Consider the following 13,897-nt stretch of genomic DNA (forward strand, 5'->3'; position numbering starts at 1 on the left):
CAGCACATATAGTAAAACTGGAATCATACGGAAAAGATAAGCATGGCCCCTACACAAGGATGACATGCAAAAGAGATTGTGGAATCAAGGATATCATCAATGGTGTCAGAAAGAAAATAGAAACTACTAGAAATATGTCTACTTGTGTTTTATTGACTATGCCAAAGCATTTGACTACGTAGATCATGAGCATTAGGAGAACACTGAGAAGAGTAGGAATCCCAGAAAACTTAACCGTACTTGTGCAAAACCCTAACCATAGAAAAAAGAAGCAGTTGCCTGAACAGAACAAGGGAACATTACATGGTTCAAAATCCAGAAAAGTTTGCATCAGGGTTGTATCCTTTCTTTGTACCTATTCAATCTGTATGTTGTTGTTGTTGATTACCATCAAATCTAGAAAGACTCACAGTGACCCCATGAACAAGAGTCTTGAAACCTTTCTATAACTATCATCATTTATCAAAGTACACAGAGTTTCCAGAGACATGTTGTTTAGGAATTGGATGTCACTCCTACTTCCAATTTAATCTGTATATAAAACAAATAATTTGAGACACTGAGCTCTACGAAGAAGAATGTCACATCAGGATGAGAGAAAGACTCAACAACAGCTTGGCCATATGTAGATAATACCGCTTTATTTGCATTAAGTGAAGAAGACTTGAACCACTTACTGAAGAAGATCAGAGACTACAACCTACAATAGGGACTACATCTCAATATCACGAAAACAAAAATCCTCTCCACTGGATCAATAGCCAACACAGGCAGAGAGAAAAAAATTGAATTTTTCAATTATTTCCTTGTAGTTGAATCCACAATGAACATCTATGGAAGCAGCAGCCAAGAAATCAAAAGATCTGCTGCACTGAGGAAATCTGCTATCAAGGATTTCTTTAAAGTGCTATGGAGCAAGGATGTCAGTTTAAAGGTTAAAGTGGGCCTGAGCAAAGTCATGATATTTTCTATTGCTGCCCAAACATCAACAAGTTGGATGATGCATTAGGAAGATGAAAGAAAGCCACAATGTCTTTAGATTATACTACTGCCAAAGGATATAGGACATTCCCAAAAGAACAGACACATCTATCTTGGAGGAAGTGCAACCAGGGTGCTTCTTAGAAGTAAGGTTGATGAAACACGTCTCAATATGTAGGGCATGTTTTCAGGAGGCTCCCCTCCTTGGAAAAAGACATCATACTAGAAAAGGTAGAAGATCAAAGAGAGAGAGAAGACTCCCAACAACATGTATTGACACAGGAACTCTACCAATGGGCTTGGGAGTGGAAGAGATGATAAGGATGGCACAGGATAGGGCAAAGTTCAGATCTATTGTTCATAGGGTACGTTTGAATTGTTGACCAATCAGTGACTACAGACAACAAAAATAACATCACGAGGACACCTTCCTATCAACCTAGAAGTAAAGTAAGTGTACTGAATGTCACAAAGTCAGCCAGATTCCACAGCTGGTAAGAGATAGAGCTGAAGTTTGGATCCAGATCTGTGAGAGTCTCCTCTCAAAGAGTATTTCCCTGCTAAGTATCCTTGTCCTGTTAGGTCAATTAGTCCCACAACCAAGTTCACATGTACTTGTTGTATACTATCGAGTGAGAATAGACCCTCCAGTGGACTTGCAGAGGCAGTAAACTGCACAGGAGATTGCCTGTGTTTATCGTGTGCAGCAACTGGTGGATTCATACCTGTATTTACCCTCTGAAGGAGTAGCTTTAAAATGAACCTGAACCCTGATTTGTTCATCACTTCATTAGGACTATTATATCTGAAAGAAAGGGGGGGGGCAAATTTTCTTTTGTTTCTTCAAGGTAATTTTTTCCCTAAATTAATAACTTTCTGGATTTTGGTTTTTGTTGTTTCTTGTTTTGGTATTTGTTTGTTATGATTTAATGTTATGAAGCATAGGCTATGTTTACTCTCCCCTGTGTTGGAAAGGTACACTGGGCATATTCTAAATGACCAAATCAACACCCAGTGCTCGAACCACTGAAGGAAGTTTTCCAGGAATTGTTTATGTCAAAATCAGTGGCAGGGAGGAGTAGGAGGTCAGTCATCAATATACTATGTTACTGGGGAGGATAAGTTCACAGCCTCATCCCAAATGTCAGAAAGTAGAGCTAGTGGTGGTGGTGGTGGCGGTGGTGGTGGTGGTGGTACCATCAAGGCGACTATACTAACAGTGTTCCTCTGAGCAAAGCATCTGAACCTTGCCATAGCCTGCACCATCCTCATGCGCAAGTCTGTTGTTACAGTCGCTGTTGTCAATCCATCTTTCTGAAAGTCTGACCCTCCAACTTTCCCAGTCTGATGTCTTTTTTCAAGTTCTGGTCCCTCCTGAAAATATGGGCAACGTGTGTCAGATGAAGTTTCACCATCCTTGCCTTTAAGGAACACCCTAGTTACGCTTCCTCCATGATAGACTTTGTTATTCTTTTTGCAGTGCATGGTATCATCGTGACTCTTCTCCAACATAGTTCAAAGGAACTGGTTCTTCTTCTATCATTTTTCTTCATTGTCCAACCTTGGACAGATGGGTGGCAAGTAACAGAAACAAAACAAAACAAAAAACTCACCACAAACCATTGCCTGGATCAGGTACACTTCAGTCTTGCACAGAGTGTACTGAAAACAGATCAGAGTGAGTGCTACTAGTATCCCCAGAAAATTCTGGCCAGGCAGTGGAAAGAACCCTCTTCATCCTACTCTGTGGTTTTGCATTTCATACTGCTGCATGTTTCTGAAGTTATTCTTAAACATTTGGGCAAATTTTTGTTTTCTTTCCTGTGGTGTAGTCTGTAGGGAATTGCTTTACTAACCCAAAGGCTTCACTCATCCGTCTGGTGGTTTGAATCTATCAGTCATTGCCCAGGAGAAAGATGGGCAGTCTTCTCCCATGTGTATTACAGCCTGCAAAGCCCAGTGGAGGGTCAGCTATGCATTAGTCCCAACTTGAGGGAGTGAGAAAAAGTATTTTAAGAGTGATACTTTGCTATCTGATACATTTTACTTCTATGGTTGAGTGATCCTTCATGCAAGTCATCAAAATAATCTATGGAATACTTAGTTTCTTGTCAGAGTATTTGCAAAATGTCATTCTAGGTGCCACTGAGTGACTCACTGCATTTGCCATTTGGGATCATGCAGGTGAAACCCATGTGATCTTACTGCTTATGTTTGGCTACGTTGTTGCTTAAACACAAGCTTGTTTTACAATGCTTAATGAATGTTTAAATCCTCATTGAGATGAAGGAAACTGAAATGACATAAACTATCATTACAAGCCATAGAAATTAGTAATCTCCTGTTTGTGTCATCATTTCATGTAGTTCTCCAGTACCAACCCAAAGAATGATCCTCTCTGGCAGTTTGAATCCACCAATCCTCCTTGCAAGAAAGATGGGTGATCTCCTTCCACTCAGTTTACAGCCAATGGAAGGTCAGCTGTGAGTTGGATCCGATTTGACTGTGATGAGTTAAGAGTGTGACAGAAATACCACGAGGGCAAGACTTATTTTAACAAACAAAATATATTTTCTTATTGTGTATTGTCGCATACCAACAAGTCAGAACTGACTCATAGCTGACCCTTCAGCAGGTTTTGAGAGGCAGTAAATCACACAGGAGGAGATTGCCCATCCTTCTATCATGAAGCAGCTGGTGGATTAGAATCAAGCACCTTTCTTTTTTATTTTTTTAATTTTTTTTATTTCAATGAACATGCACCTTTTTTACTGAGTAGGAGGCAGAAGTCTAACTTCAGAGGAAGTCTCCATCCCCCCTCCACTCCCCCACTCTCTCTTCCTTTCCCTCTCTCTCTCTTTCTTGACTCTGGAGAAAGGTTTTCGTGTCTTTAGTTTCTGTTTCTTTGTACCTTGGAGATCTCCATGTTTCTTAGCACTTAACTTACCCATTTTTCTTTCCCTTCCTTGTTTTATCTCCTTTACATCTTAAAAGTGATTGACTCAAGATTCATCCTATATTACTCTTGTCTCATTAGCATAACAAAGGTAACTCATCCCCAAAGGGAATTATAATCACAGTCAAAGAAGTTAGGGGTCCCAACAAGTAATTTGAGAGACTCAGTTCCATTTAGAATTCCTTATACATTTCAGAGCCTCAAAGAAGTTGTGGTTATGATAAATCATCGTACTATTGCAAAGTTGAGGCTTATGTATAGACAGGAAAATGTTTAATCCCTAAATGTCCTTCTTATAGTTCTGTGTGAAATCAATTTCTCTCCAGGCAAAGGGTCAAGAAGGGACAATTTGTCTTATTTCTGTTGCTCTACAGGACGTTGTCTGTGAGTGCTTCAAATCATTGGTTCTCAAACTCAGTCTATATCCTTGGACTTATTGGACTCACTTGATGAACATACAGCTTCCTGTACAGAACCCAGAGGTCTTCAGTAGGTCTCAGACTGAACTTAAGATCAGTACCATCATCAGATGCTTTCTGATGGCTCTTTGGTTGTCCAGAAGGCTTTTAAAAAAAACAAAACAAAACCAAAAAAACACCTAATCCTAGAGGGTGGAGAGATGGCACAAAAGGGGAAGACCCTCTATGAGGTGGATTGATTCAGTGACTGAGGTAATGGGGATGGGTGTGTCAGAGGCAGTGCGATTGGCACAGGATAGAGCAGGTTTTAGGGCTGTTGTACATAGGGTCGCTATGAATAGCAAAAGACTCTCTGGCACATAACAACAACAACAACAACAACAACAGAAGTAGTGAGAAGAAAAGTCTTCTGAATCATGGAGAACAGAATTGTCAACATTCCTCCTAAGACAGACAAAATAGAGAAGTTCACATTTTTCTCACGTGGATAAAAGAATTATTGACAGTAGCGTCACAGCTTATACATAAACAGACTTGGAGGCTTTGTTCACAGATATTAAAAAGCCAAGGTTTTTTAAACATTTATTTCAAAAACAACTTCATATATACTTGTATATTACGTTGTGTTAAGGATTTAATTATGCATCTCAGACAGATACTCGAAAATCCTAACTCACGGCACCCACGAACATGACTTTATTTGGAAGTAAGTTTTTCACTGATATTTCCAGTTTAGAAAGGGGCCTGCTAGTGCGGAGTAGGTCATTTACAGAATTATCCAATCATAGTGATGCTCTTATTTTTAAAAAGTAGAAAGATAAGTAGAAGACAAACATACACCAGCAAAATTGTACTTCCAAAAACCAAGGAGTGCTGGGATTACCAGAAGCAGGAAGAATCATAAATGAATATTCTCCTCCAGCCTTTAGAGGGGACATAGCCATGCTGACATACCATATTCAAAAATACCAATCTTCAGAACTGTAAAACAATAAAAGCCACTTTAACGCTACTCCATTTGTAGTACTTTGTTACAGCAGCCTTGAGAAACTAATACAAAGAGATGTTTCTGCCCTTAGGCTTTTCTTCTGTTACTGTTTATGGCTCTGGCTCGATATTTCCTGATGTAAGTATTACTGATTTTTGGAGCCGGTAATTAATTCCTGGATGTGGAAATTACATTATGCAATGGCATCCACCACTAGATGCCAGTAGCATCCTCCCAATGGTAACAACCAAAAATTTCTCTAGACTACCAGATGTTTCCTGGGAGGAAAAAATTACTCACAATCTATAATCTTTGCCACTCTGAGGCCTTCAGAGAGAAGATACTCACTCTAGAATAATTAACCATGATGGGGGGGGGGGGCGAGTAGCATTTGCCTAAGTAGGATAGAAGGATTAATGGAAATGAGATTTAATGGGAGGAAGTGGAGAAAGTGTGATTACATGGTGGGTACTGTAATTAATGTTAAGAAACAAATTGTGCATGAGTGATTCAACAAAAAACCAATTTGTTAATTTTCACTAAAATTACAATTATGAAAATTTTTTTTAAACCCAAACATTAGTCTGCAATGAGTAAAAACTGTATTTAACATTGAGTCAATGTAGCTCTTTGGACTTAACTTGCATCTTTGTCTGTTTTCCAAATGCCAGTTGTCAATTCATATAGTTACTTGAGCATCTAAGAGCCAAACTGGATCTTGTCTTCTTTGCATTGCTCTTGGTACTCAAGGAGGTTTCAACTCCTAAAGGCTGACAGAAAAAGGCAAAACCTTTTTACTACTGCAAACACAGGGGCAAGTTTCCCAATAAGCAAGAGCTTACTTCCTAAACAAAAAACATGAGAAACTCTTGAGTATGTATTTATTAGTAAATAAGCAAAAGTAAGCCTTATTTTTTTGCTCTGGGAAAATCTGCTCTCAGGGACCTCTCCAGAGCAATGAGGTTAGTCTAGAGGCTAAAGTGTGCCTGATCCAGGCCTTAGTCTTCATAATTACTTGCTATGCATCAGAGAACTGGACAATGACTAGGGATGATAGAATAAGAATTGATGGCTTTGAGCTGTGGTGCTGAAGAAGAGTATTGAAGAGAACACAAACAGGTTCATCCTGGAGGAGGTGAAACCAGGCTGCTCCTTGGAAGCAAGGATTCTGAAGCTCTGTCTGACATACACTGGGCATGTTGCAAGGCAGGGCCAGTCCTTGGAGAAGGACATCATGCTTGGAAGGATGGTGGGACAGCACAAGAGAGAAGACCCTGAGAGGAATCTATTCAGTGACCGGGGTAATGGGTATAGGTATGTCAGAGATGATCAAATTGGCTTGGGATTGAGCAGGGTTCAGAGGTGTTATATATTGAGTTACTATGAGTTGGAGTTGACCTATATAACAATAGCAAGCAGATGCCTTATTTAAGGAGCTTTGGTGACCCACTGGTAATGAACTATGCTGTAATCTTAAAAGCACATGGTTTTAAACTGAAATCTACCAGCTGCCCTGAGGGAGAAAGATGGGCTATCTCCTTCCATGCAATTAACTGCCTCTGTAAACCCACTGAAAGGTTAGCTATGGATCGATTTAAACTTGAAGGTGCATAACAGCAACAAAAAAACCTTATTTACCTTCCTTACTAGAGTGGAGGGACAGTGCAGAAGAGGAAAACCCTCAATGAGATGGATCTATTCAGTGATTGGGGTAGTGGGAGTGGGTGTGTTGGAGAAAGCGAAGTTGGCACAGGATAGAGCAGGGTTTAGGGCTCTTGTACATGGGGTTGCTACGAGTGGCAAGTGACTGGAAGGCACTTAACAACAACAACTAGATACTCCAGCCCTGTTAGGGAATGCAAATTTGAAAAGAAGTTTTGATTCTGTAGGAAGGTGATGTAGGGTTGAGAGAAGCAGACATAAATGATATATAGGAGAATATCTGATGAGGTGGAAATAATGTGAACTTGTTTACTCCATGTTATTAGTAAGTACAGCAAGTTCATGCTTACCTTGCTTATTGGTGGTCCTACAACTGCGGAAAATTTAAGAATCTTCATAAACTAACTGGCTTAATGCCGTCAACTCTCATTAATAAGTCTGGTTAATATAATTATATTCATTTGTGTGGAAATCTAGATCTCACTTGAACATATTAAAGCAAATGTGAGTGTCTTATAGCTTCCTAATTTATGATGGGTTAGCAGAACTATTCTGAATTTAAATGGAGGATAAAATTTTTCAAAAATCTTGTTATTGGTTTTATTCTGTATTTGTCCTTATGAGACTGAGTTAGTTCACTCAGCATAATGCTGTCTAGACTCTCCTATGTTATATAGAATTTTGCAAAATCATTATTCGTTGGTGTTGAATAGTGGTCCATTGTGTGAATGTACCACAATTTCAATTTCTCAATCTATGCATTTGTTGATGGGCTTTTGGTCTGCTTCCATATTCTTGATACTGTGAATAATGCTACTGTAAACATAGTGTACTTATCTCCATTTGTGCCTCAGTTGTAATTTCTTTGGGGTATATTCCTTGCAGTGCAATAACTGGTCATATGGAATTTCCAAGTTCAGCTTTTTTACTAAATGCCCACCATCAGGTCATGAGAGTCCCAATCTCCCATATCCTCTCTAACTTGTATTGTTTGCTGTCCTGCTGAACTTTGTTACTGCTGCTAGGGTGAAACTGTATCTCATTGTGGTTTTAATTTGCATCTCTCTTCTTGCGACTGATTGTTGAGCATTTCTTCATGTGTCTGTTGGCCAAATATCTTACTCTGTGAAAATTCTTTCCATGTCTTTTGCCCATTTTGTAATTGTGTTATCAAGCTTTTCCTTGTGGAGGCCCAGGAGTATTCTGTAAACTTTTGTTATGAGACCATTGTCTGAGATGGTACTGCCAAATGTTTCTTCTGGTCCGTAGGTTTTCTTTTCACTCTATTGGACAAAGGTTTTGATGCATGCAGGGACTTACTTTTTAAAAGGTCCCATTTGTCAAATTTGCTCTTCCTCGTTGTTCATGAGAAAACTTTTTAGAAAGACCACTTAAAAAAATAAAATAAAAAGACCACTCACAGAGACTGGTAGTATTGTTTCCTGGTAGTAGGTGAGACTTCAGACAGACTGAGAAAGAGCACTTTGGGATGCTCATTTTTTACCATGTCATGATATCAAAGAAAAGATCTTCATTTTACTTCTAGTTTTGCTGCAATCTAAGTAGGCAATGCTAGGCATCTCCTTCAGAACATCTTTTACATGTATTACATGTACAAAAATAAAAGAACTGAATAAAATGTTCTTCCCTTCTGACTTAAACATCTTAGCATGAACAGTAGAGCCAAAGTTGTTGTGGTTTTCTTCTCCCCTAAAACCAAAGTGAGTGAGAACATCTCCAGAGTGTTTGACAGTTTCACCTCAGCTCTACTAATTAGGTCAAATTGGTGCTCTCAGGCTTACATCAAAATAACAATGGTGATAATATTCCCATTAGTCCGATAAGAATTTCAGGGTTACCTCACCATACCTGTCCAGACAGCCCAGAGTGGGTGAGGCTGAGTCATGTGGGCTGGTACTTTCTTACAAGACTCACCAGTCCAGTTTCAGCTTCAACTCTTTTTTAAAAGCCACATCCCAAGCTTGCAAATTGACTGGGTTGGCTTCAGCTCAGTTCTAAAGCACTGAAAGTAAAGACCTATTTTACATTTGACAATAATTTTCCTCCCTAAACGTCTAACACATTCTTTAGGCAGTAACCCTACCCTCCTGGTTTGCTCAATTCTTACTTGACTTGGGAATTTCTCTCATCTGCACTCAATTAATGGAGCTAGAATTTCAGTTTGTGAAAGTACCTAGGCAGCAACTCATTACTTTAGGTTTGCAAATTATTTAATTATGAGATCTTCATCTCACCAATCTCTCAGTGATTAAACTAGTGATCAAAATGAAAGTAAAACTTTTTTTACATGAATATTTACTTGAGCAAAATGGAAATTCCTTTTACACATAGAAGATCCATCCTATTTTCATTTATCATTAAAAATCAAAAGTGCCCTTCAAATTGTTGGTATTTTACATTCTTGTCACTACACTGATCTTTAACCAAAGAATAGTGGTCATTGAAGCTTTAGACTGTGATGACACTAGCCTGTGTGTTATACAGACTCCATAGCTTGGTAGCAAGAAGATAAAAGCAAACAAAAGGTTCAACTTATGGTCCTGATTATTGGGTGATGAGGAAAAGGATGCTGGTTATGGGCTTTATTGCAAGGGCATAACTCTAGACTGCATCACCAAAAGTTCTACACACCTAGCCATTGAAGGATTGGTGACTTTGTGTTATATGAGGGAGGAGCCAGAAGGTACTGGAACACCCTGAGCAATGTTTCCACCCTATTCATGTTCTCTCTTTCCTATCAACTAAGCCGGCTTGATTTGCTTCCTAACTTGTAGACAGAATTACAGGTGGAAAATATATAAAAGAACAATTTTAGGCCAACAGATCATTCTCATTGTAGAGTTAGTGACAGTACTGTCAAGGGGAGAAAAAATAAATGTAGTTGTTGGAACATGTCAGAAATCTTTTTAAGACAATGGATTGTTTCACACAGAATGGAGATGTGGCTTCTGATTCTGGTGGCGCATTTGTTCCAGAGAAATGTGAATTCAGGACACATGCCAACTAAAGCCGTGGACCCAGAAGCATTCATGAATATTGTAAGTTGAGATTTTCTATAATGTTTGGGAAAATTGTGTCTTTACATGTAGTCAATGTTTTTTACTCTGTGTATTATCTGTATTACATATTTATAATACTTATCTATTATAGTGGTTGACAGTAATATACCTTAGTGAGAAAACAGTGCATTATATTAAAGAATGCTAAGCTGAGTCTCTATCTTGTTGTGTACCATCAAGTTGGAACCAACCCATAGATGGTGGCTGCCCATAACTGACCTTCTGACCCATAGCTGACCCTCTAGGGGATTTCCAAATGTAGTAAATCTCATGGAGAAGATTGCCTATCTTTCTTCCATGGAACAACTGATAAGTTTGACCGGCATGCCTCTGGATTGGCAGTGCAATTCCTTACCAATAAGCCACCAGAGTTCTCTAAGTTCTGTTCTAGCAGTCGACATGGTTTTTCATCCAACAGGTACATAAATTCAAGAAAAATACATACATTTAGGCAAATAACTTAATTCCTTTAGAGCTCAAACTTCATTGAATGTTGCCTCACACTCTTAGCTTCTCCAACCAATAAATAGAGATCTCACTGAGATATTTTGGTCCAAGCCCAGATTCCCATGATTTTGTCCATTTTGTTTCCTTATTATTCTTTTTCCACTTTTTCCCTTCTTGTCAAAGTGTCATGCTTCACCTCATGCAATCTGCACATTCACTTGTAGTTGTATCCTGCCCATTCTAATTGACTCATTGTATCCTGTTCTGGACTGGTAACTCTATTCAGCAGCAATGAAAGGACCCTGAATGAGTAGAGAGAAAGTCTCTGTAAGTAATTGAATTATTTGACAACTATTTTGATCTCTCAGAGGTTTAGGGGTGAAGGGAATTTACTTTTAGATTCTTAATTGGGTTTTAATAATGACAACAATATATTAATATGTATCCTATATCAGACTTCACATTAGGTATAATATCTCTAGTACCACAGCCTCTTCTAGCAGTTTTTGTTGATGTGCTGCTCCAGTCTTTATTGGATAATTTTCAGCAAAATCTTGCTTGCATGTGACATTAATGATATTGTTCAATAATTCTGCACTCTGTAGGGTCACCTTTCTTTGGAATGGGAACAAATATCAATCTCCTTAAGTCAGTTGGCCAAGAAGCTGTCCTCCAGATTTCTTGACACAACTTAGTGAGCACATCCAGGGCAGCATCTTTGTGTTGAAATATGTCAATTTGTATGTTGTCAATTCCTGAAGCCTTTTTTTTCACCACCTCTTTCAGAGCAGCTTGAATTTCTTCCTTCATCACCACAGGCTCTTGCTTATACTTTGTTTCATGAAATTCTTCTGTGTCTGCCAATTCCTTCTGGCATAGTGACTCTGTATACTCCTTCCATCTTCTTTTAATGCTTCTTGGATCATTTAACATTCTTCCCAAAGCATCCTTAAGTATTTCCATTTGTGGCTTGAATTTGTTTTTCAATTCCTTCAGCTTAAGAAATGCTTTCACTGAAGAAGACATTCAGATGGCCAACAAGCACATGCAGAAATGTTCAAAATCCCTAGCTCTAAGAGAGATGCAAATCAAAACAACTATGAGATGTCATCTCACCCCAGTCAGAATTGCAAAATTTAACAGAACAGCAAGTTACAAATGCTGGCGAGGTTGTGGAGAAACTGGAACCCTTATTCACTGTTGCTGGGAGTATAAAATGGTGCAACCACTGTGGAAGGCGGTATGACGCTTTCTTAAAAAGTTGCAAATAGAGATACCATTTGACCCAGCAATTCCACTACTGGGAATATACCCCAAGAGACCATCCAAGCAGATATATGCACACCCATGTTTATCTCGGATGTATTCACAATAGCAAGGAGTTGGAAACAGCCTAAATGCCCATCAACAAATGAATGGATAGAGAAGCTGTGGCATATTCACACAATGGAATACTATGCTGCATTGCAAAACAAGGAATTCATGCAATATTATTCAAAATGGGTGAGCATGGAGGACATTATGCTTAATGAAGTATCTCAGTCACAAAAGGACAAATACTGCGTGGTGCCACTGCTGTGAAGCAGGAGAGGACTGACCTCAGTGTTGGGAGGAGACTGAGAAGGATGGATTCAATAATGTATATTGTACTGAAACAGATGAGGGAGAAAACTGATTAAGAGGGAAAATTATTAGGTATTTTTGTTATGACAGGAGTATAGAGCAAAGGCTGTATAGTGGAGTGGACCTGGGGGAAGGGATTGTAAAACAATGAAAGAATTTTTCTTTTACTTTTCCAAGAGGGTAGTGTACCAGGAGGGTTGGGAGGGGGGAAATGTGCAATGAATGAATGGAAATCCAAAGTTTCTGTAAATTTTCATTGAAATGAATAATAAATTTTCAAAAATGTAAAAAGAAAAAAAGAAATACTGAGCGAGTTTTGTCCTTTTGATTTTCTGATTCCAGCTCTTTGCACATTTCATTATAATACTTCGCTTTCTCTTCCCGAGCTGCCCTTTGAAATTTTCTGCTCAGCTCCTTAATTTCTTGATTTCTTCCTTTAGCTTTGGCTTCTTGGCACTCTAATACAATATTCAGAGTGTCATCAGACATCCATCTTGGTCTTTCCTTCCTCTTCTGCCTTTGTAATGAATGACCTTTTGCATTTCTCATGGACCATATTCTTGATATTCCACAGCTCATTTGGTCTATGCTCTTTGGTCGTCAAGGTCTCAAACCTGTTCCTGAGATGGTTTTGAAATTCCAGTGGGATAGACTTAAGGTCAAATTTTGGTTCCTGTGTATTTGATTTAATTTTCTTCAACTTCAGTTTGAATTTGTATATGAGTAGTTGGTGGTCTGTTCCACAATCAGCACCTGGTCTGGTTTACACAGCTGACATTGAGCTTCTCCAGCAAGTCTTTCCACAGATGTACTCTATTTGATTCCTATGCATACCATCAGGTGGAATCCATGTGTACAGGCTGTGTTTGTATTTCTTATAAAAGGTATTTGGAATGAATAAATAATTGAATGTGTAGGATTCTATCATTCTATCTCCAGGCTCATTTCTATCACCAAGTCCATGTTTTCAACTACAGATCTTTCTTCCCTGTTATTAACTTTTGCATTCCAGTCACCCATTATTATCAATGCATCCTGATTGCATGTTCGATCGATTTCTGACTGCAAAAGTTGGTAGAAATCTTCTATTTCTTTCTCTTTGGCTTTATTTGTCGGTACATATATTTGAATGATAGTGGCATTCACTGGACTTCTTTGTATGCTTATGGATATTATCCTGTCACTGACCATATTGTATTTCATGATGGATCTAGAAATGACTTTCTTAATTATGAAAGCAACCCCATTTTTTCTCACGTTTTCATCGTTTGACTGTGTGGATCACAAAAAACTGTGGCTGACTCCGAGAAGAATGGAAATCCCAGAAAACTATATTGTGCTTATGAAAAACCCATACATAACCAGGAGGCAGTCATTAGAACAGAGCAAGAAGACATTGCATGATTCAAAATTAGGAAGGGAGTTCACCAGGGATCTATTCTGTCTCCATACCTTTTCAATCTTTATGTAGAACAGAACATTTGGGACACTGGGCTGTATGAGGAGTAATGTGGTATCAGCTTTGGAGAAATATTCATCAACAACCTGCGTTATGGAGATGACACAACCCTGCTTGCTAAAACTGAGGAGGACCTGAAACGCTTGCTGCAGGTCAATATGGATTGAAGCTCAACATCAAGAAAACAAAGATGCTCACCACAGGGCCATTTGGGTGGTGAAGAGATTGAGATTGTTAACAGTTTTAGTTTGCTTGGCTCCACAATCAACACTCTTGGTACTA

At 38.8% G+C, this 13,897-nt stretch overlaps 1 protein-coding gene across 1 annotated transcript in view; it reads left to right on the forward strand.

The window, feature by feature from the left end:
* Nucleotides 1-9,918: 9,918 nt before the first annotated feature.
* The window catches only part of LIPM (lipase, family member M), a 40,925-nt gene continuing 36,946 nt past the window's right edge, over nucleotides 9,919-13,897 (forward strand). Inside the window, exon 1 of the mRNA XM_006880397.1 lies at nucleotides 9,919-10,065. Coding sequence (XP_006880459.1) covers nucleotides 9,919-10,065 — 147 coding nt within the window. The remainder of the gene's footprint in view (nucleotides 10,066-13,897) is intronic.

Source organism: Elephantulus edwardii, unplaced genomic scaffold (genome assembly GCF_000299155.1).
Source record: "Elephantulus edwardii isolate Elephantulus edwardi_28Jun2011 unplaced genomic scaffold, EleEdw1.0 scaffold00007, whole genome shotgun sequence".
In the NCBI taxonomy this organism is placed as follows: Eukaryota; Metazoa; Chordata; class Mammalia; order Macroscelidea; family Macroscelididae; genus Elephantulus; species Elephantulus edwardii.